The sequence below is a fragment of the Poecile atricapillus genome, chromosome Z (genome assembly GCF_030490865.1).
Source record: "Poecile atricapillus isolate bPoeAtr1 chromosome Z, bPoeAtr1.hap1, whole genome shotgun sequence".
Lineage (NCBI taxonomy): Eukaryota > Metazoa > Chordata > Aves > Passeriformes > Paridae > Poecile > Poecile atricapillus.
The window spans coordinates 13208867-13236308 of record NC_081289.1 but is presented as its reverse complement, the minus strand read 5'-3'; the positions used below and the strand labels follow the sequence as shown (position 1 = coordinate 13236308).

General features: G+C 39.0%; 1 protein-coding gene across 6 annotated transcripts in view; it reads left to right on the top strand.

Moving 5' to 3' along the window:
* Nucleotides 1–17457: 17457 nt before the first annotated feature.
* LOC131572655 (SRSF protein kinase 2) overlaps nucleotides 17458–27442 on the top strand; it is a 129720-nt gene continuing 119735 nt past the window's right edge. For all 6 annotated transcript variants that reach the window (XR_009276034.1, XM_058825908.1, XM_058825909.1 and 3 more), the window contains exons 1-2: nucleotides 17458–17624; nucleotides 17719–17803. Coding sequence is in view for 5 of the 6 variants with exons in the window: in XM_058825908.1 (XP_058681891.1) it covers nucleotides 17609–17624; nucleotides 17719–17803 (101 nt within the window). In the remaining variant the exon portion in view is untranslated. The remainder of the gene's footprint in view (nucleotides 17625–17718; nucleotides 17804–27442) is intronic.

Here is a 27442-nt window from a genome sequence, read left to right as displayed (position 1 = left end):
AAACTGTAATAAGTTTGTAATGTCTTCCTACTCTCAGGCTCCCCAGGAGGGGAAATCAGGATAGCACATCTCAGCAGATGGGAGCATAAATCTGGCTAGGACGAGAACGCAAGTGAGAAACATGTTGAGTCAATCTCCTCCAAAGATACTCATTGAAAATCTTAAGGTACAAAGTTGAGATGTTCCCAGTCCATAGAAAAAGCTAATAAAACGGAGCAGCAATAACTGCTCTCACTCTTCTTCAGTTTTATGCCTCCCAGGGGCACAGGCAATCAGGCAGATAAGTTGTAATTTTACACCCCTTTGCACCAGCTGCACTTCACTAGTCTGATTTTTACCTGTCATCAATAGCACCACAGAGAACTAAAATGAAAGAACTATTAAAAGCCTAATGTATTTTTCATGTGTAGGTTGTTTGGATTTTTCATGCTTATTTTGAGGCCTTGCATGAAGCAAAAAGTGGGGGTGATAACTCATTACCATGCAAAATTTAAAAATATAATATTATGAGAAAAGGATTTTTTTGAAAATACAGAATTTTATTCACAACACAATTTCAGCGAGAAGGTTCTTTGAGGAATTTTGAAAGCAGTCCAAAATGAATCATACCGATTTCCAAAATGACAAAAAAGGGTCTTCTGCAAACACAAATTATCAAAGTTTATAGCACTTTAATAGGCCATCACCTTAAAATTGATTCTTCCCCTTTTCCCTTCCACCATTTTTTTTAAATAAAAAGCTCCTTATTTTTCAAATTCATCTCTAAATCCTTTTGTCAATTAGTTGGCAGTAGAAGAAAGGTGGAAAATCATCTTATCTAGACAGACAAGGAGAATTTTAGTCAGAGAGGGTTTTTATTAACCAAGTCTGTTCATCTCTAAAAGAATTAATGTGCTCTACAGGGTGATTTTAAATGAAGAATGTATATGACTATAGAAAATCAACCTTAAGCATAGGATTGGGAGGTAACTGTGAAATATGTTTTCTCTTTTTACCTTAATTTCCCCATTAGACAATTGATTGAGGAGTGCTGTAAAGCTTTGCAGTAGTGCAGACAAAACAGGATGTGATCACCCACAGATCAACTGAGTGGCAGAGTTCAGTTTTTGCAAAAGATGGTAAAGAGTAAATATAATATGAAATAGGGATCTGAGCTGGAGGAATAATTATATATTTCTGTCCCTATTCACAGTTATCTCTGAAGGCCTTTAAGAGGTCAAAGACCTTCCTGTGTATTCGTGCAGAGGAGGAGGGGAACAGCTGGGACAGGACTGAAGTGTGAGCTGCCTGCAGGGCTGATGAGGGCCACAGAAGAGGGAGGGTGGGGAGAAATGCTGGGTGGGACCCTCTTGTGCAGCAAAGCTTCTGCCCCACATGAGGCATGAACAGCCAAGGCTACAAAGGTAGAGGGAGAAAATGAGTTCTCCTGTCAGCTCATGCTGCTTGAGTGCGGCCTGCGGGGTAGCAGAGTGTGCTCTTTATATGCCTGCCTGCTTTGCCTGTGCCTGCTGTCACACTGGGTTTTCCATGAATTATTTCAGCTGCCTTTGATCACTGCTATTGCTGTGAAATTTTGTACCCTATTAAGCTCCTGGTAAAATGCCTGTTTTTCTCAGTGCAACTGGATCAGTCCACTAAAAACTGTTTAGAAGTCACAGCATTCATATCAAAGATTCACAGATGTGAAACTGAAATGGATTATGGGAATACCTGGTGTATTTTTATTCAGAGTTATGAATTACTTTACAATCTCATTCCTCATCATCCATACAGAAAATCCTGGTACCCGAGTTTGGTTAACTTCTAGATTATAGCCACAATGTAGTACTCCTTTGCGTGCCTAATTCTGCATGTAGACAATAAAATCCAGAGTACAAGTAATCCTTCACCTTTCTATCACCCATCACTTTCCTTCTGTCTGAAGATACTAGGATATACAGAGACCTCTGGCATTCATCATTCACACATGGAGTTGCTCAAACTGATGAGCACTGGCAAAACTAATTCCTGCATCTTCCTGGCTGCTTGACAAAAAGAGCACAGCTGATTTCAGGCTGCTCTGTAGAAGCAGTACAGAAAACATTCATTAATTCAGGTAGGAAATAGGTAATAAAGTAGGTGTCATTTCACAGCAGCTTGTTTTATCTAAGCATTCACTGGACTGGTGCATCCATACTAGGAGCACACAAATAAGGTGTCCTATACAGGCAAGGATGAGGAGCGAAATCCTGAATCCTCTCAGGTACCTGCTAGGTGGTCAGCTGGGAACATGGAATATGTTCTGATAGCAACCACCTTCACTGTATTTTTCAGTGTACAAAATTACCCTGTAGCTATGAAATAAGTGCGATGTTATGGATAACACTAAGTTTGGTTGTGGGGCACAGTGGAAGCTGGAGAGTGGGCTCGTACAGTGGTTCGCCTGATTCTGTTTCTTCTGTTAGACACTTGCCAATGTTGCTGATAAATAGTAGGGAGGAAAGAAATCTGAAAAAGCCCTAAACCAAATGATAAAATAGAGTTTTAGATTCCTATTTCTGGTGCCAGTTTGTCAGACAATCCATGGAGTTACTAAAAAAGGTTTAAAAAGAAGAGAGAAAATTCTAAATATAATTTTTAGTATCCAGATAACCTCTGAATCTAATAAAGCTTTTCACTAAAATGAGACATAATATGCAGACTGTTTTGTTACATTTACTTCTCCAGAAAGGCACCCAAAACCTGTGCTATTTGTGCTGCTCTGTTTCTGTGGAAACTGTGAGTTGAAGTGGAATAGAAAAAGCAGGGAAAAGAAAATGAGAGGTGAAGTGGTTTTGGCTGTAGTCCCGTTGGCCAGTCACAATTTGAGCTGGGCTAAGTCAAACAAGCAAGCCCTCAATACTGAAGTCCAGAGTTTTCTTTCTTCCTCTTCTTAACTTGCGGTGAGGGAGGAGCCTGGTTCGACAGACACCATTCAGAAAGTGGCTGCTTAAGCAATTTATCTGGGTTTCCCCCTGTTTTTTACTCATATTAAAGAAGTAATATTTACAGATATTTTATGCAACAACAATTTTAGTCAATTGGGAACGCTAGAGAATAGCTACCTAAAGCAGTAGAGCGAGATTTGCTCTGAAAGGAGCCTTCCATTGATGGACAAGTTTCACAGTCACTGCTCTTTTGAAAAGCACCATTGTATCCTTGAAAGGACAGTCTGCTCTTCCAGGACTGAAAAGATACCTTTTCATCTTTCTAGGGCTTCCAACACATGCATGTTTTTGATGAATTACTATGAAAGACAGACAACCTTGACTAATAAACTCAGCTCCTCATTTTCTGTTCCCTGGTAATTGGTTCACTGCCAGTCATACTGCTTTTTCCAAGAATAAAAACCTTTCTTTAAAGTAATATCTAAATTAACATCTTAATATATTGTGATTTTTTTCTGTTGTTGACCAGTATTTGCCTGGCTGCCTGTGGGTGTGGGTGCAGGTAAAAATTCTTCAATTATATGGTTGGGATTGATGGCTTTATTCTGTAGAAACAGAGGCAAGAGTGGATCTGTTTCTACCACATACACACAAGAAAATGAGCAGACTATCATTGCAGTCTGGTGCTCCAGGTTGGAAAATCTGGGCATTTTCTTGTCTAGCCTCAGTAAATGCTGCTACAGAAAATCAAATGGAAATGTGCAGCGCGTAACATTGTGTCCAAACTAATTCTGAAATTACTGCTGGAACAGATAAAGCAGCTTGTAACAATGCAGATTCTGGAGGAAAAATTAACTGAGAAACTGACATTATCTTTTCAAATTTAGATTAAGTGTGTGCAGACCCAAAAATTTCAGAATAATTTCTTGCAGATAGAAGGTGAAAGGAAGGGCCAAACAGGGAGAGTACCTGTACATTTTCAGGCTTCTGCATGGAGCAGTGAACACCTACTTCTTGTTCTGCTGTTGCTTCAGCTTCTTCATAGACTTTAAAGTCTATTCCAGTCTCCCTCTAATCTCTATGCATGGGAGTTAGCGGTCAAACATGAAGAGAGTTGACTGGAACCATTCAGGGAACCTTGCAGCCCTTTCCTTTTGTATGCTTGTAGTGTGTTACACTGTGCATGAAAGCAACAGAAAGAGAAAAGAGAAAAAAGCAGAAAAGCAGGGAGTTGTTACCAGGCACTGGTGCTGCCTTCATTCTTTTGTGTATTAATGTTTCCATAAACTGCAGCTGAGTTGCAGGTCAACCTAACTTTTCAGTTTTATTTTATTTGTAAGCCATTCTGCATTTTAGAACAATGTTTGTTGTTTACAGTTGGCAGGTCTGATTACACTTCTTTTTAAGTTTTTCAGGCTTTGAGTTTGACAGCTTAAGAAATATCTGTTTGTTGAACTGCTTACTGCTGTTCACTGATTTGTAATGAATAGGAAGTTCAGGCCACACAAAGACATTATGGATACAGTCAGAACATGCCAGAAACACAGTACATTGAAGGAACACTCCATTAACCCAAATCAGGCAGTGCAGGAAAGTGATCACATTTATATCAATATATGCTTTAGGAGACAAATTAGCCTTTTATTCCCTGTAATCCATAAAATTCTCCAGGCACAGAACAGAGGGCATTAATCAGCAGCTATTTGGCTCTACACACCACCTTACAATAGGGTCTGGAACTGCCTTTTACAAACAGAAAAAGTGTGAAAAACTCTTTCCAGTGCAATAGGAAAGTCCCATTTGAAAATCGCGATAGCTGAGCTGGATAAACAGCCTCCACAGAAACACTGTGCTCACTGCTGCACTGCAAGAGCACACAGCAACCCTGTGTGGGCAGCTTCTGTACAGAGACTTTCCTATGGACAACACACTCCTCTGCAGACAGAGTGCTCTTTCATAGGCCCATTAAGTTTTCATGCCACTGTTACTCACTGCAGTTCTACAAATAATAATTCCACTCATTTTCTTGGTGTTACTTTTCCCATTACAGAAATACAGTTGAGGACAGAGTGGCAATTACAACGTGAATAATCACGTACAAATACATTGTATTTCCAATGCTTTCTCTCTTGCTGACAACCATAGAGCCTAATAAACCACCAAAGCTTCTTAACGCATTTTGAAGCATCCCTCTACAGAGCTGTTCAATCCCATATTTCCTTAGATATATTCGGAAGAGAGCTCTTAAAAAAACCTTCGTAAATGTGCATTTTTATAAAATACATTTATGTAGTGTGTGAACAGCATATGCATTCTCTAGCAGCACACAGTATTTGTCATTGAACTGATAGAGAGAAAAAATGCTCTACAACACATTGCAGGCAGATTTTCAGAAGGGTTTAGCTCCAAGTATCTAGATCAGCTCCAGGTAGCTCAAGGTAACCAGCTCAAGGTAACCAGTGCTGTACCCAAGTTAAAAGAATTAAGGTTCAGAATTTTTCATAACTTTAAAAAAAACTGCAAAAATTACAAGGGCAAGTAGCTTGAATCCTCCCATGCCCAATTACAGCATATTGATAAAGGCATGCTCAGTTTTTCTCAGCAAGGTTTGAGACACATACTCAACAAGCAGGCAGCTTGAGTCACTGCATGGCTGCAGCTGAAACAATGTGCCTTAAACAAAGCTGCAGCTCAGACTAACAAATCCATTATTTGCTTTAAAGAACAAGATGATGAATTTTGATTTTCTGCTTTAAGTCTAAATGGTTCACATAACTAACCTAGAGGCAGGTGTACTTTCTGAGCTAAGAATATCTACAAAAGATCTCTATTTATTTGGCTTCAGATATATTGGTACTCACTGTTAAAAATATGAACAGGTTTAGACATTGGAAAGAAGGCAGTTCTGCTGGTCCATAAAAGAGTAAATGAGAAGATCTCGAACTTGGTGCAAATGAGAAAGTATTATCTTAAAATCATAACTTTGCAATTTTTCTTACATCTCTCAATCACAATGAAGGCATAAAATTCAATGTCCCTTTTAAAATCTCTCTTACATATAAATCAGGTGTTCATTAGCTAAAAATAATTTAGGTTCAGATAGGTTTCATTAAAAATAAGACAATGCTGAACTATGAAACCACTACTGTGTTTCATGAGTAGTAAAGCCAATGTAGTTGTTTTTTGATAAATTTGTATTCTGTGTTTGTTACAACTTCTCACCATGATGCCATCAAAATATTCTTCCAGTCTTTTTCTTTGCTTCCTGTATTTCCTCCCAATGCCCTCAGCTCCCTTCTATATCTCAGATGCCTTCACACCACCTTGTAATTATAGTAATTTGTACATTATTCTAGTAATTTGTACATCATTTGTACATCCTCTGCTTGCCTTTCTCCAGCTTGTTTCTGAGACCACAGTAGGAGAATAGGTTGGCTCATTCAAATCCTGCCAAATAGAGTTGAAGGCTTTTCAGTTCTCCTTCATTTCCTGTCAAGAGACACATTAGTAGTGGCTATCCCTAGTGTCCTCACAGTAACTTTGAGAATTAATAACTGGCAGAAAAACCCACTGCCAGCTTCACTTGAAATCAGGCAATCAATTAAAAATATATCAGAGGGAGACCGACCCTTCGTACAAATCTTGTTTTCTTGGAAAATATGCTAAGAAAATACTAATAGAAATCCCACTAAAAATTAAAACAAGAGTAAAAAACCAATTAAGATAGCTTTATGGATGTTTCATGTAGATGTTTTAATTAACTTGGAGTATGGGATTGCTTGCACTTAGTAGAAACAAATAATTTTCCACTTCAGAAAAATAAATTAAGAAGGAGGTTAAATGAGTTACGAGATGAATAAATTATTTAGCGTGAAAACTCTAAAAACTTAATAAAAAATTTCTGGCATTTCAAGTGTTCTGGTGCTGTTTCTTGATATTTTTAAATTACTGTCTTGCAAGCTGTAGTACTTATTCAAAGAAGAGCAATTTGACATATATCTCTGTTTAGGTTCTACACTTTCGGCCCTACAAAAGGATGATTTTCAAATTTAATTAAATGCTACTTGATTAAGAAACTGTGTCTGTAGTTAACTGAGTGTCTGTTCTTCATTAATAGATGTCTTTGTTGTACTGCTTAGGAAACAAACATAAATGCAGCATGACAACAATATACTTATCAGATAGCTTTTTTGCAAAGTTTTTGGACATTGCAAACAGAAGTTGGGAGTTAGGGTACCACAACCTCATTAATTAAATTAAACCTTCCTTATAAGATGAGTGTAGTAAAAATAGAGATGTTTAAAGTCTAAGTGCTTAAATATATGGGGTGAAACGTTGCTATATACAAAGAAGCATTGTTAACCAGATGTCAGGCCTAGAAACTTCCCCCAAAATAACTCTTAAGAACTAGGAAATTAATGGTACACTATTTTAAGGAAATCGGGGAAAGAATCTAAAGTGTTTATGCTCCTTTGCTGTCTGTTCAGGAAGCATGATTAAGCAGTGATTAAATCTGAAAAAAAAAAAAGGTTTTTATACACACAGTATTCAACAAACACATTATTAGTCTAAAACAGTCTAAACTTTCTCAAGTCCAGTCTAAACTGCAAAGTGTTGTGCTGCTCAGTATAACCAAACCCTAGTTCCTTAGTTCCTTCAGATCAGACAGTACCAGAGCACAGCATTTCTTCTTACTGGCCTCATGCTCAATTCTTATTCCACCAATGAAACTAGGTGGTAGAGAAGGTCAAGCCTGGCTGGATTTCATTTCTGTGTAAGGCTGAGAAATAGCTGGGGATTCTGGGTCCTGAATTTCAGATTGACTCAGTGGTCTACTGGCCAACTAGACTGTAATGTGTTGCTACATGGCAGAGTGTAATTTAAGGTCCAAGATCACAGATACAGTTCTCAGCTCTGTAGATCTTGAGTAACTACAGATTGTCCTAACAAATTCAAGCTAATTTTAACTAGTTAACTTGCATTCATCCAGCAGCGTAGCCTGCTAATTTTCTAGGTTACTAGTTCATTAATTCACTAATTTAGCACAGAGTAACCCCAGATCCCCAATAACAGGCTGCTGCTATAGTACCCAGACTAGCTCACTTAGAGCTAACATAGACGTGCTTATGCAAGTTGCACCTGGATCTTTGTCTGCACTGGGCATTTAAAATATACAGGAAGGCATGTTTCTTCCTGATAACAAAAACCTAAAATTACTGTGTTGAAACTCTGAAGCATTTCTTCTCAGAGAGAAGAAAACTTAAGAGTTACACAAGGCCACTGATGTCCAAAAATAGGGCAGGAGAGGAAGCATGGCTTATACTTTTATACCTTGCAATCTTTTCCTGAAAAAGGCACATTAGGAAATGTTCTTGAGATCCCCTGAGTCTAGTCTGCCTAGCTAAGTGGATAAATTAAAGTTATTTGGTATCCATCCCACCTATTTAGCAGAATGAACATCAATTGCAGCATGTGCACTGTGATACTATTCTGTGGCCTTGCACACTTCAAGACTACTTCTATTTTTGTCTGTCTTACTCATTTTCCATGAGGGACCATACAGCAGTTTAAGTCCCTGTTTTCACATGGCTTTCTCCATTTCTGTACAGCTATTTCATTTAAGCAATGCAAAAACAGACTTCTGGGACAGCTGTGTCTGGGCATGCTGTGAGCTAGCTGGAGACTTGCACAGCCTTCTAGTGGTCCTTTAGGGTGAGCACAGGAGAGAAGATAATTCAGGGCGGAAAACTCTTACAGATAAACACTTTTTGTAAGTCTGATAATAAAAGAATCAAGTAGGGAGTCATTCAATATCAGAAAAAGTAAATAAAGTACATCTGTGTCTCCATTCACATTTGACAGCTTTTGAGGCAGAACAGTTTGTATCAGATTTTAGACTGGGGCAAAAAGGGCTGTACTGTAAGAAATTCCTGCAGCAGAGGTAGTGAAGTGGTAACTGCGATGTGGAGCAGGTCTCAAAAACAACAAAATGGACAGAGAACATGACATTACCAAAGGACAGATTCACACAGAAACAGAACTGATAACAGCCACTGCCTAAAATGGATAGAATTACAGCATCACCACAATAGAACCTCTGCAGGTATTAATTAGTATGGGGGATAGCAGATGGTGTAGTATGACTGTTCCTTTGGCTAAGGACAGGAGTTCTAACTTCTGTCTCCTTTTCCCCCTTGGGACCCTTATTCTATTGGGTATGTGTACATAGAATCCAATATAAATTCCAACTGGTGAAAATTTACCTATGCAATTAACGATTTTCTCTAGGCATGATTTAACTGGTAACTATTAAACTTACTGAAAGCTGGGATTAGATGCTTAGTGAGAACCAAGTGCCTACCTTTTTATCTCCACCTGAATTTTGTAAGTGTCACACAAGTACTAGTATTAAAGCACTGTTCCAGGTAGTGCCCACGCTAAATACCACTTGTGTTAAGTGAAGAAATAATTTTGTATTTGCTGTGTTTGGTCTCTTTTAGTTCACAGGATGCCTTCCAGTCAAAAAGATAAGAATCAGATTTATTTTTAGCTAGCCTTAGCATTATAATTCAGGTTCCTTTTAATGTTCAACTGTATGTTTTCCCTGTTCTTTCTTGATGAGTCTTACAAATGACTGAAATATGAGGAAAATCGCAGTGGTCAGTGAAATTGTTGGAGAGAACTCCCTGTATCTGTTCTACAGCTTACTGTCTCTCTCCATTCAATGGTTGGCTAATTACCTGCTAGACTAAAATGGTCTTCTACCAGATATTAGGAAAAGTTGTTTCCTCTTCCAATTTGGGATCTCCAACTGATTAATATATTCTCATGGCTCTGCTGTTCGAAACCTTAACTGGGAAACATCCCTTTTATCTGACAGCTCCCGTCCCTCAGCAAGGGCCTCCCTAACCATCAGAGCCTCTATGTAAGAATGCATTAATATGAAATACTATAGGCTCTGTACACTGGCAGTATGGGATACAACTGTTTCTGAACAGAAAAAAGAGATGAAATGAAAGCACAGTAAGCACATAAAATATTAATTTAAGGCTCAGCACGATACGAAGTGTTACAGGGTGACGCATTTTTTTCTTTCTTCTCTCTGCGGGCAAAATCAGATACACATTTGGTGAAAAGGACCCTTATCCAACAACAACTTAAAAACCTCAGGAAAACAAAACCAACAAAAAGCAACTTGCTGCAAATAAACCTTGGACATGGGCCTAATGTGCATCTTGAGTTTTGAAAAGAAAGATGAGAAGTAGTTGCCAATAGTTTAGGGATCAACTGGAAAGTTAGAATACATATTACAAAATCAAGAACAGTTTCTTGAGTTGCTCTTTCCCCTCATGCCCAATAAACTCTAGCACCCATGTTTTTATCAGGTGATATACAGAGAACATGTATTTCCTATAATCAGTTTCTTCAGCTGGCAAGGGAATTCCAGATTTTAAAGAGTAATAGCCAATCATAAACTCCTGAAACGAAAGACTATTTGGACATATGTAAGGCTAACTCTAGAGAAAAGGATAATAGTGTGCTGGCAATGCAGACTTCCATTGCAATTGAGATTAATTTCACTGCAAATAAGATTTCTGCATACTTTTTTATTTGCAGGTAAATTCCCAGTACTATTTCATGCAGTACTTTATTTTGTAACAGAATTCTTAGTCCTGAACTATGCATTATTTTGTGGAAAAGAAAGGACAAGGAGCCTTATTCAAAAATTTAATCAGGGCAGGCAAAGATCATAGTCTCTTAGAATTATTTAGGTTGGAAAAGACCTTTAAGATCATCAAGTCCAACCATTGTTGTTATAACCAGAACAGTCTTAGATAAATTAGTGTGTACAAAAAGCCATCAACATCATCATATTTCTGCATGGATTTCAACTACAGTTCAAAGGAAGAAACAGAAAAGGCACTCTGTCCTGGGTTTTCAATAGGAGGCATGCTGTGAGTGTACTGAGTTCACAGTAACATTTCTTGCTTCTGTTCCCATATAAATGGTCCAGTGCATTGTTCCACTGAATGCAAATAGTGCCAAGCATGTTGGTAAACATGTTGGTTTGGATCTATCCTGCCACCAACTAATCAGATACACATTGTGATCATTTTGCAATTGGTTCTTCCCATCCTTCTTTTTCTGCAGTTTTCTGCAATTTTGTGCTTACATTAAGAATAACGTATAAATTAGGACAGAGGAGGAGGTTTTAGGAAAAGGATTTATAGTCCTATTGCAACTAGTGTTTGAAGAAAATAAAACCCCGTATTTTCAAAACAAGTTAAAGTCAGGTATCTGAACAAAAAAGAAATCATTGTCCTGCACTGAATTTCTTCCTCACTAGGAGCTGAAATAGCTTTAATAACAAATAATTATTATTAAATAATCCTAATCTAATAATTCTTTAGTTTTGTGGTTTATCTGTACCAAGGCAGCCCAACTAGTAAGGCACTTAGTGTTCTGGAAAATGGATAAAATCTTCATGGCTTAGAAGTTACTGTAAATAGACAGACTTACTGTGTGAATATATTCTAACAGTGTAGTGATTTTAAAGGCCTGATTTGAGTAAACAGTGCAATGAAGACATACTCTTTGGTGACAATATTTACATTCTTAATGTTTATTATAATAGATTGCAGCTCTGAAGGCAAAAGCATGTGAATATTTCCTACCACAGTCATTTGTGTTACCACAATGAATGGCAAAGTGGGCGTAAAACATGATTAAATCAAACCCAAAAAATCAAGCCCACGGAATTAATTTCTAAGAAACAATGCACACGGCCCAATTGCAGTAGATTAATTCTTTGTGCTTTGAATGAACATAGATGAGTGTTTGTAATATTTTCACTGTGATTTGATGTTACACATCTTATAGTAGGAGCACAGGGAATTTCCTATGCCTAGAGGTGGATAATCAGTCTTTCTTCAGTTCTTTGAAAATAACAAGATTCATTCATGAGTGTTCTTTGTGAAGGCTAAAAACGTTGGCTAACAAGTTAAGCTATATCTGCTTTTATTTTAATGATTATCTGTAATATTTTCTGCTTTTGAAAAAATTCCTGTTGTTGTTTTGCATGGTATAGATAAGTTATAGACATATCCAGACAGAATGAAACTGAATGGCTAGGTCAATACCAGTTATGAACCAGGCTGGTAGTGCCTATTACTATGAAGCTGGTTGACATTTCACTTTGTAAGATCCAGTTACTGTTAACTTTGTAAAACTTTAATCATATGGAATGAAATGTCCCATGCTGAGTAATGAAATAAATAATACTTTTAAAAGAATGCTCTTTTGATAATATGACAAGAATCTTCAGCCACTTCTTGGAAATGCCCCTCTAGCCCAGTAGTTCCTTGGATTCAGTATGTAGTCAAAACTAATTAAGCAAAAGAGGCAATGTTCTGTACATTAATGGCAAACAACAGTGTACTGATAACTGCAGCTGCTAATGTAGGTTGCCAGTGTAGCTGAGCCATCCTTTACCAAATGGCTGCTTCCTATGAAACAGGACAAATCTGCTGTCAAGGTGAAGCTCTGGGACTGTACCCAGACAAACTTGTTTGGCCAGTGCTTCTTTACTGGGCATTCCCCTCACAGAAGTTTATTTCAGTAGGCATAGTAATCTGAAAGTTTGTAAAGGAGCACTGGTCCTCCCTGGGCAGTAATGGCTTTTAATTTCCCAGAAAGGTTTTGGTGAGGGCGTTGTAGCGATGTCACACTGCAGGATGTGTGAAGAGAGGACGTTTGGGGTACTACTGACATAACATGGCATCATCCTACCAGGCAGCTGGTGTCTGATTTTTCTGAAGGCTGTGAAAACATCTTGTATCAAGTAAAAGTACAGGGGAGGTTACAGGGAAGAAAGAAGCTTTATTCTTCCAGAGAAAATGAGTCCATTGCTTCCTCTTACGTTACACTTAAGCTTATGGTTTGTCCCTTATTTTTCTCATTGTGACTATTGTTTGTGTAGTCCAAGTCAAGAGCAAGGGAAATGGGGTAAGCCCTGCATCTGATTTTTAATGGATTCTCATCTCACTGGTTGTCAATCCCTACCATTGAGTAGGAGGCTGAGATTTCATAGAAAGAGGCCTTAATATCAAAGATATGGCATTGAAATCCTTAGGAAAATCTGCTTAAATGTGGGTGAATTATGAGACTTTGTAAAACAGCATTTTGTGCATGTTGGAGACATGTGAGTGTTTAATTATTAAAATCTGAAAATATTCCATGCTGACTTTGCAGGTCAATCTCTCACATGCACGACCAGACTGCATAGCTGTCAACCAGAAAGAAATAGTAGGACTGAATCCAAAACACCACTGCATCACTCTGAGAAACTGTTGCTATAATTGCTTGTGTTGAGTTTGAACAGAAAACTGAGAGCAGTTGCTAATCTTTCAGTGATCCTTTCTTCCCTTGCTGACCTCTAATCAGCATAAAGGAAGAAACCATCCAATTTAAACAGAATAAGAAAATATTTGAAAAACAAGATGATGCAGGTCAAGATGAGAAGGGCAAGCTGGATAAAGAGCTGGGAGCTAAGAGTGGAGTCTAATGAAGAAATTTTAGACCAGGACCCAGGAAAACGGAGGGAGCTTAATTGAAGGCGTGTTTGTGAGTCTGCTGGAAGTAATGGGGGAAGCTAGAATGAGTCATTCTGAAAATCTGAGTGCTTCAACACTAGAAGAAATATTTTCATAAAAATATTGCCAGTCTGTTTTAATTCTGTTTCAGATCTAAGTTAAGTCATGCTTGTTCATGCCCTATTTTAGACAATGTTCAATATATATCTGGGTTGATGCAGCTATTTCTGGGCATAGGTTAGTCTTTAATTTCACATCAAATTGGTGTTAAACCGGTCTGCTTTGTCCTTTATGCCTTTCTTCTTTTATTAGTATTCCAAATTAACTTGATAAACAAGAGTTCTCTGCTCTGTAATGTAAACTCTGTGTAGCTGGCATGCACTGTACCATTTTATAGATGAAGAAAATTAGTCAGGTGAGTCATGTAATTTGCTCTAGGAAGGGCACAATGAATCAGTGAATGAGCCAGGAATCTAAACTGAGGAATTTCTGACCTCCTGGTTTTTTTTGGAAATCCCAACTCATGCTTCCTGCTATTTTTTCTCATTACACTACTGAGATAACAGCCTACTTTTCTTGTTTAACTTGTGCAATGCTCCTATTAATGTTAACTGGTTATTCTTAGGCACTGATGAGCCAATAGTCTTGATCTTACAAGAAACTTGGCTACTTAGTCACTGTTGCTTAATCCTTCCTATCTGTTTGTTGTCTGTGTTGCTTAAAAAGAATTGAGAATTGTCCTCTTTGCTTTGTTTACATACTAGAGGAGGAAAAAACCCACTTTGGTAGACAGAAAATTCTTCAAATGAGCAAGAGAAGGACAGACTCATTGTTTGTATGCCTACTTGGGCGTGTCATACTTAAAGAAATTCAGAATGGGGGAGGGAACTGAAGGAACAAGAGACAACAACGAAAGGCGAGAGGATGAGAAGGCTGGACTTGCATATTAATGAGAGCTAGCCTGTAATTGGGAATTTCCTTTCACTATACTTTTCTTTTTCCTTTTTCCCACTTATCGTTTCGTTGGTTTTTTTTTTTTTCTTCCTCTGCCTTATGTGTTATTTCATGTTTGTTCAGTTCTGTGCAAGAGCAGAGTGAAGTTGGCTCATATCCTGATTTCTGAGAAGTGCAGAAATAAGGATATGAGCCCATGCTACTACAGAGTGGAAAAGCAGTGCTAAAAGGAAGTAGTACAGAAATCAGGGAAAAATTTTCTAACATCCCTCTGCTGAAGGAAGAATTTTCAGTTATTCTCAGATGGATGACAGTATCATGTTTACAGGACTGCTGCTAGGTAACTTCTTATTCTGTACAGAAGGAAATATTTCAAAGGGGTAATAAGGGAATATTTCAAAGCTAGGTCAAAAGGAAACAAACCAAACATCTGTGGGTATCAGGTCCAAACTGTGTTACAGACAGGCAAAAATACCATTCCATAATTTGACACTTAATTCTTCTCTCCTGATATTTGTACCTAAGATCACCTAAATCTGCTGTTGTTCCCCGCTTCTGCATGGGTCATATGACCTGAACCTCACAGCGCCTCTCCCCTGAGTGAATGAGCTCTATGATAAACCCTGCAACAAAACAGACACCTGTACCCATAAAGTGTTCAGAGAGAGACAGACAGATACATTCTGGTTCAGTTCACCTTTATTTTGTACACTGATTTTGCAAACGCTGCCCTTTGCTATTTAGTCTGCCTTCTCTCTTAGCTCATCATTTCCTTTTGAAAAAGATGCATGTTTAAATAAAGATGGAAAATTTCCCTGAAATTAGTGGATTCAAATAAACAGACTCTTTCTTAACAAGAACATAAATAAAATTATTCTTGTCATTTTTTAAAATTTCATTTACTATTTGTGTTCTCAGGGAATTATTCTCTTGAAACAGAGAAATTGCATGGGGGTTTGTTGGTTTTTATTTTTTCATTTTCTGAAATATGTTTAGCTTCTACAGACCTTAATTTACTCTCCAGTCAGTTAATTGCACGTGGTAATCCTCTATAAATACAGAGTCTCTGTGATTTTTTTTGCATTTCTGCATGACCATCCTCTGAGTGATGCTTGGCAGGGTAGGGGAGGAAGAAAAGAACAAAACCCTGATAAAATACAGTCCCAAAATATGCTTCCACTGGACTGAATGAAATTGTGTGTGTAGTATACACCCACCTGGTACTAACAATTCTTTTCTCTGTGTGTTGGCGGGTTGTTCCCTTGCCCTGATTATGTTGCTGACATTATGCTCGTGAGGGAAATTCCTTCCTGACTCCAGATCTAGTGGATTTATAATCCTGTTGATGTAAGCAAAACTCCCTGTACTTATCTAAGACACAATTGTCCAATCAGTTCTACATATAAAATTCCTGCTAAAGGAAATAGAATGGCACACACGTTGCTGGAAAAGATGATCAGGACTCTGGGATGGTTTCTGCTCTAGAACCATAGCTACAATATAACTTTAATGCAGCACTGGCCTGACAAAGAAAAAAAGCAAGCCTTACTGTTTTCTCCATCATCAGCTGCTTCTCTCTCTCATTCTCTACACAGGAACAAGTGTTCATACAGGCCCACAATTTAACCAGTGAAGCTAAATTAGCCTGGAAACAATGAGTAAATGCATAGTCTGCTTTCTTAACATTCAGCTATTATTAATTTTCATACGCCTAAACTTTCTCGGCAGAAAGCCTTCAAAATTTCAATAAGACCTTCTGTTACCTAACCTATCACACTGAACTAAAAGACTAACTGCAGTAAGGGAGAAATGTAACCTCTCAGCATTGTATATTACTGGGAGCAGTTTATACTGGAAATATTTATTTCTTGTGTACTTTTATGATGGAGGATGGGACACAGAAAATGTTTTGATTTAGAAATGCAGCTGGGGTGCCTCATGAAAGCTGTAGTTTAGAAACTTCATGGTCCTATTGTTTTCTGTTCACCAGGCTCTCTAGTCAGACAAAAAAAGCATTATACAGTGTAGTGCCTCCTTTTTTTGGGTTGTCTAGCTTTATCTTTCTGTGGCTCTACCCTTCCTAAGCTGAACTAACCTGACCTAGGGATTCAATTTTCTGTCTAGATGAAATCTCAATGATCCAATTACTTAAAACCAGCAATTACTGCTAGTTCCCTTCACTCTCATAATGCCTTGACTGCAGCTGCTTTCAGGATCTTCATCCTTGAGGATTCTTCGTGTTGCCATTTAGGGGAGCGGTTCTGCCTCAAAATTTAATGACCATCCCCCGTTATCTTCAGTTACTATGCCTTGGAATTCCAGTGCCACGTGAAGATAAACCAGACAAGCCTCACACTTAGACTGGAGCTTTGGATATGACCCAGATCATAGTCGGCCCCAGGCATTAAGATATAGATGGCACAAAATTTCAGCCATAACACCGTGAAGCACCGAGCAATGCTGTGCATAGCTCAAGTAAGAAGGGGCAGTGTTCAGTGGGTGATTACTATGCCAAATCTGAGCAGTGTTTGGTACCATGAGCAACAAAATGCCGTTGGCAGGAAAAAACAGTTGCCAAGAGTTGTCCATCATGATACTCAAACAACTTAGTGAGAATCAGAATTAAGGAAATCTAATTTCCCTGGCTTTGGCGACGAGGTTAATTGGTTCTGGCATCTCACCCCACATAGGTTTCGGGACAAACTAAAGCTGATCACGCCCCAGCTGCTGCCGGGGAGAGAGCCTTACACCTCTCTCCTCTGCCTCTTGCCACCGCTCCCAACGTGGCACAGCAACAGGGCGGATCGCTCCGCTACTCCAACCACGACCCGAAACTTGGCAGAATTCATTCCCATCGGGCTCGACAGCCCGACAAAGCCGCACCTCGGCGGCGGCCGCAGGGCCGCTCCCGCCTCAGGTGCGCCCGCCCGCCCGCCGCCACCTGCCGCGCCCCGCCCGCGCCTTTCCGGCCGCGGCCCCGCGGGCTCGGCCGCGCCTGCGCAGCGGCGGCGGCGGCGCGGGGCGGGCGCGGGGCGGCGGTGCCGATGCTGCCGGACGGTGCCCGGCGCGCGGTTGCGGCTGGCGGCGGGGCCGGGAGCGGGAGCGGAGCCGGGCGCGGAGCCGGGGAGCGGCGCGCCCGCCGAACAGCGCGGGGCGATGAACTCGCGCAAAGGTACCGCGCTGTGCCTGCCGGGCGGGAGCGGGGGGGGCTGCGCGGCCGCCGCCGCCGCTCACGCCGGCTCCCGGCTGTTCTCTTCTCCCGGCAGTGCTGGCCCTGCAGGCCCGCAGGCGGCGGCCCAAGCAGTCCGCGGCGGCCGGTAGGAGGGACAAGCACCCGGCGCCCCACAAAAAGTAAGTGTGGGGACCCCCGACCCGCCGGGACGGAGCCTCTCCCCGCGACCCCTCCGTTGTCTGTGCGTCCCTTGCGCGTCGGTCCCGGCGCCCCGTAACCCAGCGGGCCGTCCCGGCTGCCCGGTCCCGCCGCCCGCGGGACGCTCGGCGGCTCCCCCGGCAGGGCACAGCACCCGCCTGGACCGGGCCCTCCCACGGGGGATGTCGCCACGGCGGCTCGGGGACCGTCCCCAGCCCGGGCGTCGGGCTCAGCATCCTTCGGGCAGGGCCGCCCGGTGCCCCGTGGGAACCCGCGCTAGGCGCTCCGGTCGCCGGCCCTGAGAACCCTCGGCTTGTCGGGGATCTGCCCAGATAATGTTTTCCCCTTGATTCTCCCTCCAGTTCTCTCACCTTTGTGGTCTCCTTTCCCAGGGCTTTCTGTTCCGACGTTTCTTTCTGCATCACTGTCCCATCTATAGGCAGTCCTTTTCTCATCCTCCTCGGTACCATCAGACTATTTCCCCTTCCCAGATATGTCTGTCTCATCACCAATGATGCTGATACTAGTATCTCTGGTTAGTTTTAAGTTTCTGTTGGTCTTACAGATAAGAACAGAAGTTGTTCTCTGTTTTCCCCTTGTCTTCTGCTAGCCATTCGTGTTCTTGTCACTGTCCAGTTGATCTTTTCTCATGATACTTCACTTCACTGAACCACATAGGAACATTGTTCCATCTCTAAAGTGTTCACACTTTACTCTTTCCTAGGACGGTGTGGCTTTGGACTATTTCATTTTTTGTCCTTGAAGAATTACATGCTTTTGTCACTAACTTTCACTGTGTTTTGTTCAGTGGGACTTTATTGGTAACTCATGAAGTTGCCAATAGGCTCTTGTCTTTGTTTTTGTTACTTGGGGATCCAGTCTTCCTGCTTTGTCTGACAGGGAACTAGGGCCTGATGTCACCCATTCCCCTCTCTTCCTAGCTGGCTAGTCTTAGAACTGGGAAGCAGTGTATGATGGATGGATGGATATGTATGTGGTGGGGAGAGATGTTGCTATGTGCTATGGCAAATGATTCAAGGGCCAAGGTCTTTTTCTTTGTTACTTCCATTGGAAGAAATAATAATATCTCTCTGACCATAAAGTGTTCAGTTTACTTTTTTTTTTTCCTAGTTATAATGAATGGGTGCTTTTTTCCCCTTTTGGATGGGTAAAGAGAACATAGATGAGGTGGTGGTGTAATGGTGATCAGACTTTAATGCTAACTTCTGTTCACATCCTGTTCCACTATTGCTGTTTCCTCTAGCATTGTGTAAAAGCTGTATTATGCTTTCAGTTGTTTGAATGTCGAGTTAGTGTAATGGAAATAAATGTTATGTTCAAGATATGCAGTGATTGATTCCCTTGTTTCCAAAAACCTTGTTTGTAGTGTTACATGGATTTATTTTTTGCCAGTTTGAAAATGGAAGTAGGTTAAATTTCCTTGTAGCTCTACGTTCAGAGCTATTTTTGAAGCTTTCACTTTAGTTTTAACCACAAGGTTGTCATTAAAGTTCTGTTCTTAGGTGATAGAGTGTTTAATACACTTCTTAGTGGAGATATAGTGGGATGTTTTGCTGAATGAGTTTGTTAAAAGTTTCCTTTCACAGAGACTCAATAAGTACAGAACTGGTAGTCTTTGTGTTGGCTGAAGAAACTGGCTACTGTTAAGTCGGGGTGCGCAGTCAGGAGCTGGCCATTTGCCTGAGTCAGCATTTCCAGATGCAATGCTCATACCTCATGAATCGAGTGGTTTTGCTGTAGTTGACAAGAGCCATCTTTTCTGCTACGGATGTTTTCTTTTCAAGCCACTTTTATGCTCTGGAGGTGACCTACTCTGTTTCATGCTTCTATATGAAAGCAAAATACCGTTCAGTTTTTTAAGTCTCCTTGCGAATAGTCAAGGCCCCAAAGTAAAACCAGTTTTCAGTATCTTTTTTGTCCTGTTCCTAGCTTTACTTTAAATTCAACTACTACAGAATATCTAGTGTTTTAGAGGCATATGGTGTCTGTGATGCACAGTATTTGCAAATGAAAATGTTGATTTGAGGTGTGGAAATTCTATACCATAAGAAAATTGTGACTTAGTTTTGAATTCTAAGCAGGGATTTTTTGGTGTGGTTTTTTTTTTTCCTCTTTTTTTTTTTTTTCCCTCTTTTTTTTTTTTTTTTTCACCTTTTTTTTTTTTTTTTTTTCCTTAACTGTGGTTCTTAGGAGAACTTTTCTCTGCCAGGTCAAAGCTTTATGGAGTAACTTCCATTGTTGCTGTTAACAATGTGCTTCAAAGGGAACTGCAGGACTCCTCTTGTAAAATTGGCCAGGAGAGTTATATCGTATTGTGGCTTACTTGAAGGCTTTTGTTTGAAGAGTATTAAGGTGATGACACAAGAAGAAGAAATTGCAGTACCCTGAATAGCTTTTTGTCTGTTATGACCTTATTTACCAAAGAAGGCTGTAAGATTGGTCCTGTAGCTGCTCAGTGTTGACCCCCTAAGTCAATGAGGAGAACTGGTGGAGGTGAAGCTGTTTTATTGGTGTTTTGTTTGGGTTTTTTTTCCAGTAGTGTGGGAAAAAAGGAAAATAGAGGTAAAGTGTCACATATTTTGACGAGGAAGCACATCTGGTGCTATAGACTATATCTATAGTTGCATGTAATGATAAAATATACTTGGTATGACTTTACTTTGAAATCAAACATCCAGGCTACTGAAACAGAGGATGCTCTGTGTTATTCACTGTATAGAACACACACTGTATTTAGATAAGTTAGGACTTGGTTTTGCTTGTAATAGATGAATTTGCATGCAGTGTGTGCAAACTACTTAAGTACTTTTTCAGCTGGACAAAAGAGTAATGAAAATTGTGAATTTGGGTCCTCTGTGATTTATTTCTCCTTAAAGTGGAGGTCTGCATTGAGAGAGGTCTGTGAAATAGCGATTTTGACAGATGCCTGAGTCTGTCTGTTCAGATATAAACTTGCTTACAGGCAGACAAGCCTGTTTATTGTCCTTCACTTAGTGCTAACAGATGGCCTCAGGTACATCTACCTTTTGCATTCAGCGCAGTGGTAGGCTCTATGTTCAGGCTAGTACTGGCTTCAACTGGGGTAAACTACCTTTGATATATTTTTTTGCTTGACTTTATTTCTAAATGAGTATGACAAAGACCAAGTGAATACCCAGTTAGAATTGTCCTCTTTAGCATGTTAACTGTTCATCTTTATCCAAAGCTAAAAAAAGCATTTTGTAAGTAAAAAAAATCCAGATGATAGTCAGTGAACCTATGGAGAGAGGAGTGTCTGTGCTGCATATTTTGATACAAATGTATAAATCTAGATACCAAGATTGATTTTGGTTTTGTTTTTAAGCAGTACTTTAGAACAGGTAGTATAGACCATGTGATACTATTTTGCAGAGGTGCAGTAGCGTGTTGGCTAATGGAATGGCATTCCATTACCAATTAATTCCCTGGCAATGGGAAGTGCCAAGTTTCTGTACCATGCACTTCCAGATGTCTAACTTCTTGAACCCACAAGTGTTGTACAGCTGTCAAGGTTTAGGATATATTGCATTATTATGGAATTTTAAATGTGTAAAAGTCATGCACTACTTTTGCCTGTTAGGGTTTCTCCAGTGTTTTTCAGCCTCTTTCAGTAAGTTTTTTTTTCTTAGAAGCAGCATCTATTAGGTAGTTCCTGTTCCCATGAGTATTGACTGCATGTATACTGGGTGCTGACCAAAGGCTATGGATGTAGGTCTTGGCCTTTCTATATGAAATTCACAGTCTGCAGTGGTCTTGTATTAGCCCCTCAAGTGTCATCTTTGTGAAGTTGTTGGCAGTTGGTTTTTTTTAATTCTTGGGATGATTTACTGAAGAATGTCAGAGAACCTAAATTTTTAAAAGCTTTTAAAGAGGAGGATTAGGAAAGATTCAGAAGAATAGAACCCAAAGTTATGCCAATATCTAATGAAAGCAAGTAAGGTGACCTCAGTTCTCTACTGAACAAAGGGATAGGACTGATAAAAATGAAAATGTAACTATATAGCAGTTGTATTCATAATTGATCCCTTCCCTTTTAGTAGTAATTGCTTTTGTTGTGATTCTACCAGACTCTTATCTTTGCAATCTAGCCTATATTTTAATAATCAATAACTAATTCTGTTCTAATTGCCTATAGGGACTTTGGGAATGGGCACTGTTTTACTAGGTTGTTTAAAAAGAAAATTAAAAATATTAATATTTCAAGAAACAAATTGTCTCTACCTGTCATTACAGTTCCCAATATTTTTATCTTTAAAGTACTGTTTGTGTCATCCTTTATATATTTGAAGTGATAACCCTTGCTTCCTGGTTTTCTTAGCAGGACTTTTTTTACCCCCTTCTCTACAGTCCATTTCCTTGTTTTCTCATTTTTTACTTTTTATCTGTTAACAGTTATAGCATATGGTAAGTGTGAGAAGGATGATCCTATTTGAAGTTGGCAGAGCTTTGATAGAAGTCTTCTTGTGTCCACTGTCTACCCCAGTAATACATCTTTTAAGATGAAATCTGTTTTTGGAAACTATTGTTTGGATGGATCTCTGAATGTGCAGAAGGAATGTGTAGAAGTGTCTGGAAAAATACGCCTAATATAATAAAGCACATGTTACAGAACAGAATTGCAGGAGTCTGAGAATAAGATAACCATAGAAGAACCTTTTGTATTTAAAAGAAGATATTCTGAACAAGCGTTTTGTCTGAAAAACATTGTCTAAATTTCCAAGTGAACTTCTATAAAGGTACTAATGAACCCTGGTGAAATAATGCTTCTTGACAGTACTGGTGCCTCACTGTTTTTCCTCAACAGAAGTTAGTCAATTAAAAGTCGATAATTTGAATGCAGAAGATTAAAATAATCAAGGGCTTCAGTTGCCTTGAGCTATTATCAATGCTTAGTTTGCAGTTTTCTAAAATGGGAGTATTCCATTGTTAGAGGTCAATTTTATTTTCCTATCCCCGAAGGAAAAAAAATTATATCTCTACCGTTCTTGTTGCAGTGATAAAGGTCAGGGCAGTTTAGCTACAGGATATGTACCTTAAATTCCTATGTTAAAATCACTTGTTTACTACTTTTCAAACTGTATTAAAGTTGTATTGGTTTAGTATTTGTGTTTCTAAAGAAAGCTCTCTTGGGACATATTTCTTCCCTTGCATTGCTCTGCTTTTTCTAGTCTCATGTTTCACCGCAGTAATTTCTCTGTGTAATAACTGTGTGTGTCTGCTGCTTGTTACGCTCCTGTTGTTGCTCACCTGTATGTGAGCACCTTTATCACAGACTGGGATGTATATGTTTTTAAAAAAACATGAAAATCATTAAAATCCAAGTAAAAATTAAAAGAATGCCAGTTAAGTGCAGCTGAGACTTTAGTTAAGTAAGGTATTTACTAAAAATGTAATAAATAAAGCTGACTTTTTTTAAGGCTATTTTAATGTTTGAAAGCTAATGTTTTATAATAAATTGTTCTTCTCTATAAATCGTGGTTTACATTTATGGTCATGACATAGTTCACGTCATACTGTTCCAAAAAAGATTATGTAGAACTAAAAACTGTTCAAAGAAAGAGGTAGTAAAGGTGATTGAGGATATTGGGCAGCTAATTTATGACTAGTACATTTTAGATATGTAAAGCTGATTAAGGAGCTTGATTTTGATATGCCTAAAAATCATAACAGGCATAGAAAGGGAAGAAGAAATAACTTGCCTTTATTCCTTACAAAACAATGGTATTCAAAGAATGACTAAAGTGAAAACAACCCCAACCCAACTTCTTTTTGTATAGTACAAGAGACAAAATGTGGCTTTGCAATATGTTGTAGAGTCCAAGTTAAAGGTGGGTTTAAGAAGGATAAGACTGCTAACCAGAACCATCAGTAGTTTTTAAGAATGCTATTGTCAGTGCAGTGTGATTTTCCAAGCCTCTGTTTGCTTAAGACCTGTCAAGCAAATTTGTCGTAATACAGAGTGAGCATCCACTTGTATGCTCATTGCAAAGCATATGTTTCTGGCACCCAGTGGTATAATACTGGCCTAGGTATGTGTTTGACCTAAATTAGTGTGGCAGCCCTTAGATTTTCAAGGCCACCTCTGTGGATCACTTGCAGCATCTGACAGTATTCACAAGCCCGAGAGCATCTGTGAGCCTGGATCCAAACAGGGTGGTTCACTTGTGTACCTGGATCAGGAGGGAGCCGTGAAACTGGAGTTAGCTCCTAAATCTGAATGTACAGTGAATTAGTAAAGGTATATTAGAGCTTTCATGCCCCAGAACAGGAAGGTTATGATGATAGGATGAGGAGGCTTTCCAGGGAGTGAAAAATGCTGGAGGAATGGGCATGCTTGAAATGCTACTTTCCTGTAGGCTTTGATGCCATCTGCAGGTCTGAATTTGATGCCAAAATGAGCCTGGGATTGCTTTAAAGTTGTGAATCTAAGAATTCAGATTATTTCCTCAGTTGTAACTTTAAAATAAAGTTTAAGTTCTTATGTAACAGTTCAATAGTTAGCTCACCTGTGAAGTACGAGTTAAGACACCTGAGGAATTTCAAGTTTCTTATTTCAACCTGCCATGTGCAAGTGTCAATCATAAGATTATAGGCCATGTTAGGCTTTAGTGTGTAAGGGATGGCCAGTCACTTCTGCAGAATAATCAAGAGCAACAGACTGATGGAGTTGGAAGAGAATGATTAAAAGGGAAGCGTTGCTATCAAGTTTCATTAATATACAGGTATCAGCATGCTGCTTGACTGCTGCCAGGTAACTGAGTTACAAAACAAACACATGGTGGTTTGGTTAGAATGAGGCTGTATGGGTCATTAAATGATTTTTCTTTTTAGTGCAGTGATCACAATTTAGCATTTTTATGAAAGAGTGAGCCCTGAGAAGATCAGAGGCTTAAGCTTTCTTTCGGGTTCCCTTCCTTGGTGTCAGGAGGCACAGTATGACAGATCCCTTTTGCCAGGACCTATTCCTAGGTGAATGTTGTAAAGTGTCAGGGAAACATACAACCAGGAGCTTCATAATACTATTATGAGTTCTGTCTCTAAAGAATAAAATTAATCTTCATGGATAATAGTATCTGAAAAAGTATTCTTTTTTTTTTAAGGTAGCCTATTGCTTGAGGTGACCTGTTTTGTGTATTAGTAACACAGTGTCTCAGCACATGTTGGTGTCTGAGTCCATGATGCTGGTCCCCAGACATCTAATCAAATTCCACTCAAGTACTCTTAGAGCATTGCCTCTCTTTTTCAAGTCAGAGATTTTAATATTTATTTGTTTGTTTCCCAGAAATCTTTTCTATGTAGTAACTTGTAAGTTGGATTGTGTCAACAGTGTTGAGAAGATGACACGCAGATTTTGGTAGTTGCTTCCATGCTCTGCGTTTCAGAGACACTCTTTAATCCGGAATGAGAAGTGCTGGGAATTGGGAGCTCTGTGATGAGCTCAGCAATGTTGTTGTGGGCTGACATAATTTGGACACACCAGCCAGTCAAGGTTCTTGGAGAAGCTAGATATGAAAGCACAATTTGTGAATCTCAGGTGGACTTAAAATGTGAGATAAAGCTACGCTGTATTTTAGATGACAAGATACCTGTTACATAACTGCTTTGGTGTTTAGTATGGATCAGTTATTTTTAAGTGCTGCGTTCTCGCTGCTAATCCAAGTTGTTTAGTAAATCCAGCATTTAAAAACAAGGTTGAAACTATTTATTCCAATAGACAATACCTTCATTTGTGTAAAGCAAGTGTTATTGAGAATTGGTCAGTTTATCTAAAAATGTTGCAACAAAGTTTGACAAATTTTTTACATACTGTATAAGAAACATGGTGCAGGAAATAAACTTATTTATCCTGTTCTTCTAATTGAAAAGTAGTATACTTGTGTTTTCTAATGTTTATTTCTGAAGTCAGAAAATCAGTTTTGTGTAATGAGAATATTTGTCTTGGGAATAAAGATGTTCCTCTTTTAAAATTATAATTTTGATCTAATTTTGTGTTTCCAGAGTGACTCTCAGTAGCTTGTGTCTCACAGGGTGCCATATCTTGTTCTAATTGTAGCATTATGAAAACTTGAGATAAAGTAGATCAGACTCCCTTCTTTTCTAGTTGTACCTTCTCTGCAGGAGCTGCTTGTCTTAATCCTTTACTTGTGCTTTGCCATGCCAGTGAAAACAGAGAATTGGTAATAGCTGCAACTAAAAGTAACATTAAAATAAACTACAGCTGATACCTATATTGAAGCAAAACCACAGGTTTATTTTGAAAGTTTTGCTGTTTTCATTATATTTTTTTCTATACCTCAGAGTGTGGGATCACTGTATCTATCAGTGTCTGGTGAGCGGAATTATTTTCATAGTTTAAATTCTAGGCCTTCCTTAATGGATTTGTCTGACATTCTGCCTTTGCAAATGATGAAAAAGGAACATGATAACTTGGGGGCTATACAGGTAAACAGGAATAATTCACTCTTCTAAGCGTGCTGCAATCTGAACCAAACAATTTGACATATTTGCATTGTTATGCTCCTTTCCCACTTTAAAACAATTAACATTTTAGATAAGTATGTTAAGTAGTAAAGCCACTTTAAAAATAAAACTATGAAAATGTAAAAGAAGGTCCTTTTATGATGGTTTTAACACCAGAAAGTTAAGTATCAGCAAATAATTATCTTTTCAGTTTATTTGTGAGATGCATAGATTGCTAAAAATCACTTTATCTGATTTCTTCAAGTGGGAATTTTTATGGAGGACATGCATTTAAGTAGAAGAATTTGACTGAAATTTTAAATCAGAAAGTGGCATTATATACATGGTGACAGTGTCCCTCTTAAATCTATACACTGTGTTTAATTATGGCAAAAATAATAAAAACAATGCAAGAGTTAGCTAAAACTTAAAAGAGCAAACCAGACCTCATGGGACCTCTGTGAGTTGTTTCTTAACATCAGGACCTGATGGGCAAAGTGCAGAGAACATGCTTGTCCTGTTGGTTTATTCAGAATGTTTTTAAGACCTAGTGATGTTAATATGCAAGGGCAATGGAACTGAATATATGCCAGCTTCTTCCTAATTACAGTTCACAGCTCAACATATTAAGTTGAATTGAAACTGTGAATAGTTTAAATTACTGTGTTAAACTCTGAACTGTGGTGTACCAGATGCTGGCATGTTTGACTTAGCAATGATTGCTGCAAAGCAGCAATATCCAGCAAGAGGAATCTTCATTCTCAGAGTCTGCTTTTCAAACTGTTTCTCAGATTTTGTTTGGAGTAGTATTTCAATGTTGATGCCATGAAATTTACATTGGTAATAAAGGAGCTCCTTCAAAATAATACTACAGAGCTAAGCAAAAGATTTTATTGCTTTTTGGTGCTTGTATCCTTAATTGATTTTTTCTCCACAGTTTGTGTCAATTCTGACAATTATTTTTGAAAAAATGTTTTACTTCCTACTTCATGGTTGATTTGCATTGGTATAGGTAATAAGTAATAGTTATATATGTGCATGTACATAAAGTACTGCCTTTACATAAGAAACTTAATTTGGGAGTCTTTAAATATAATTTAAACTCAGTAGATAAAGTCCCT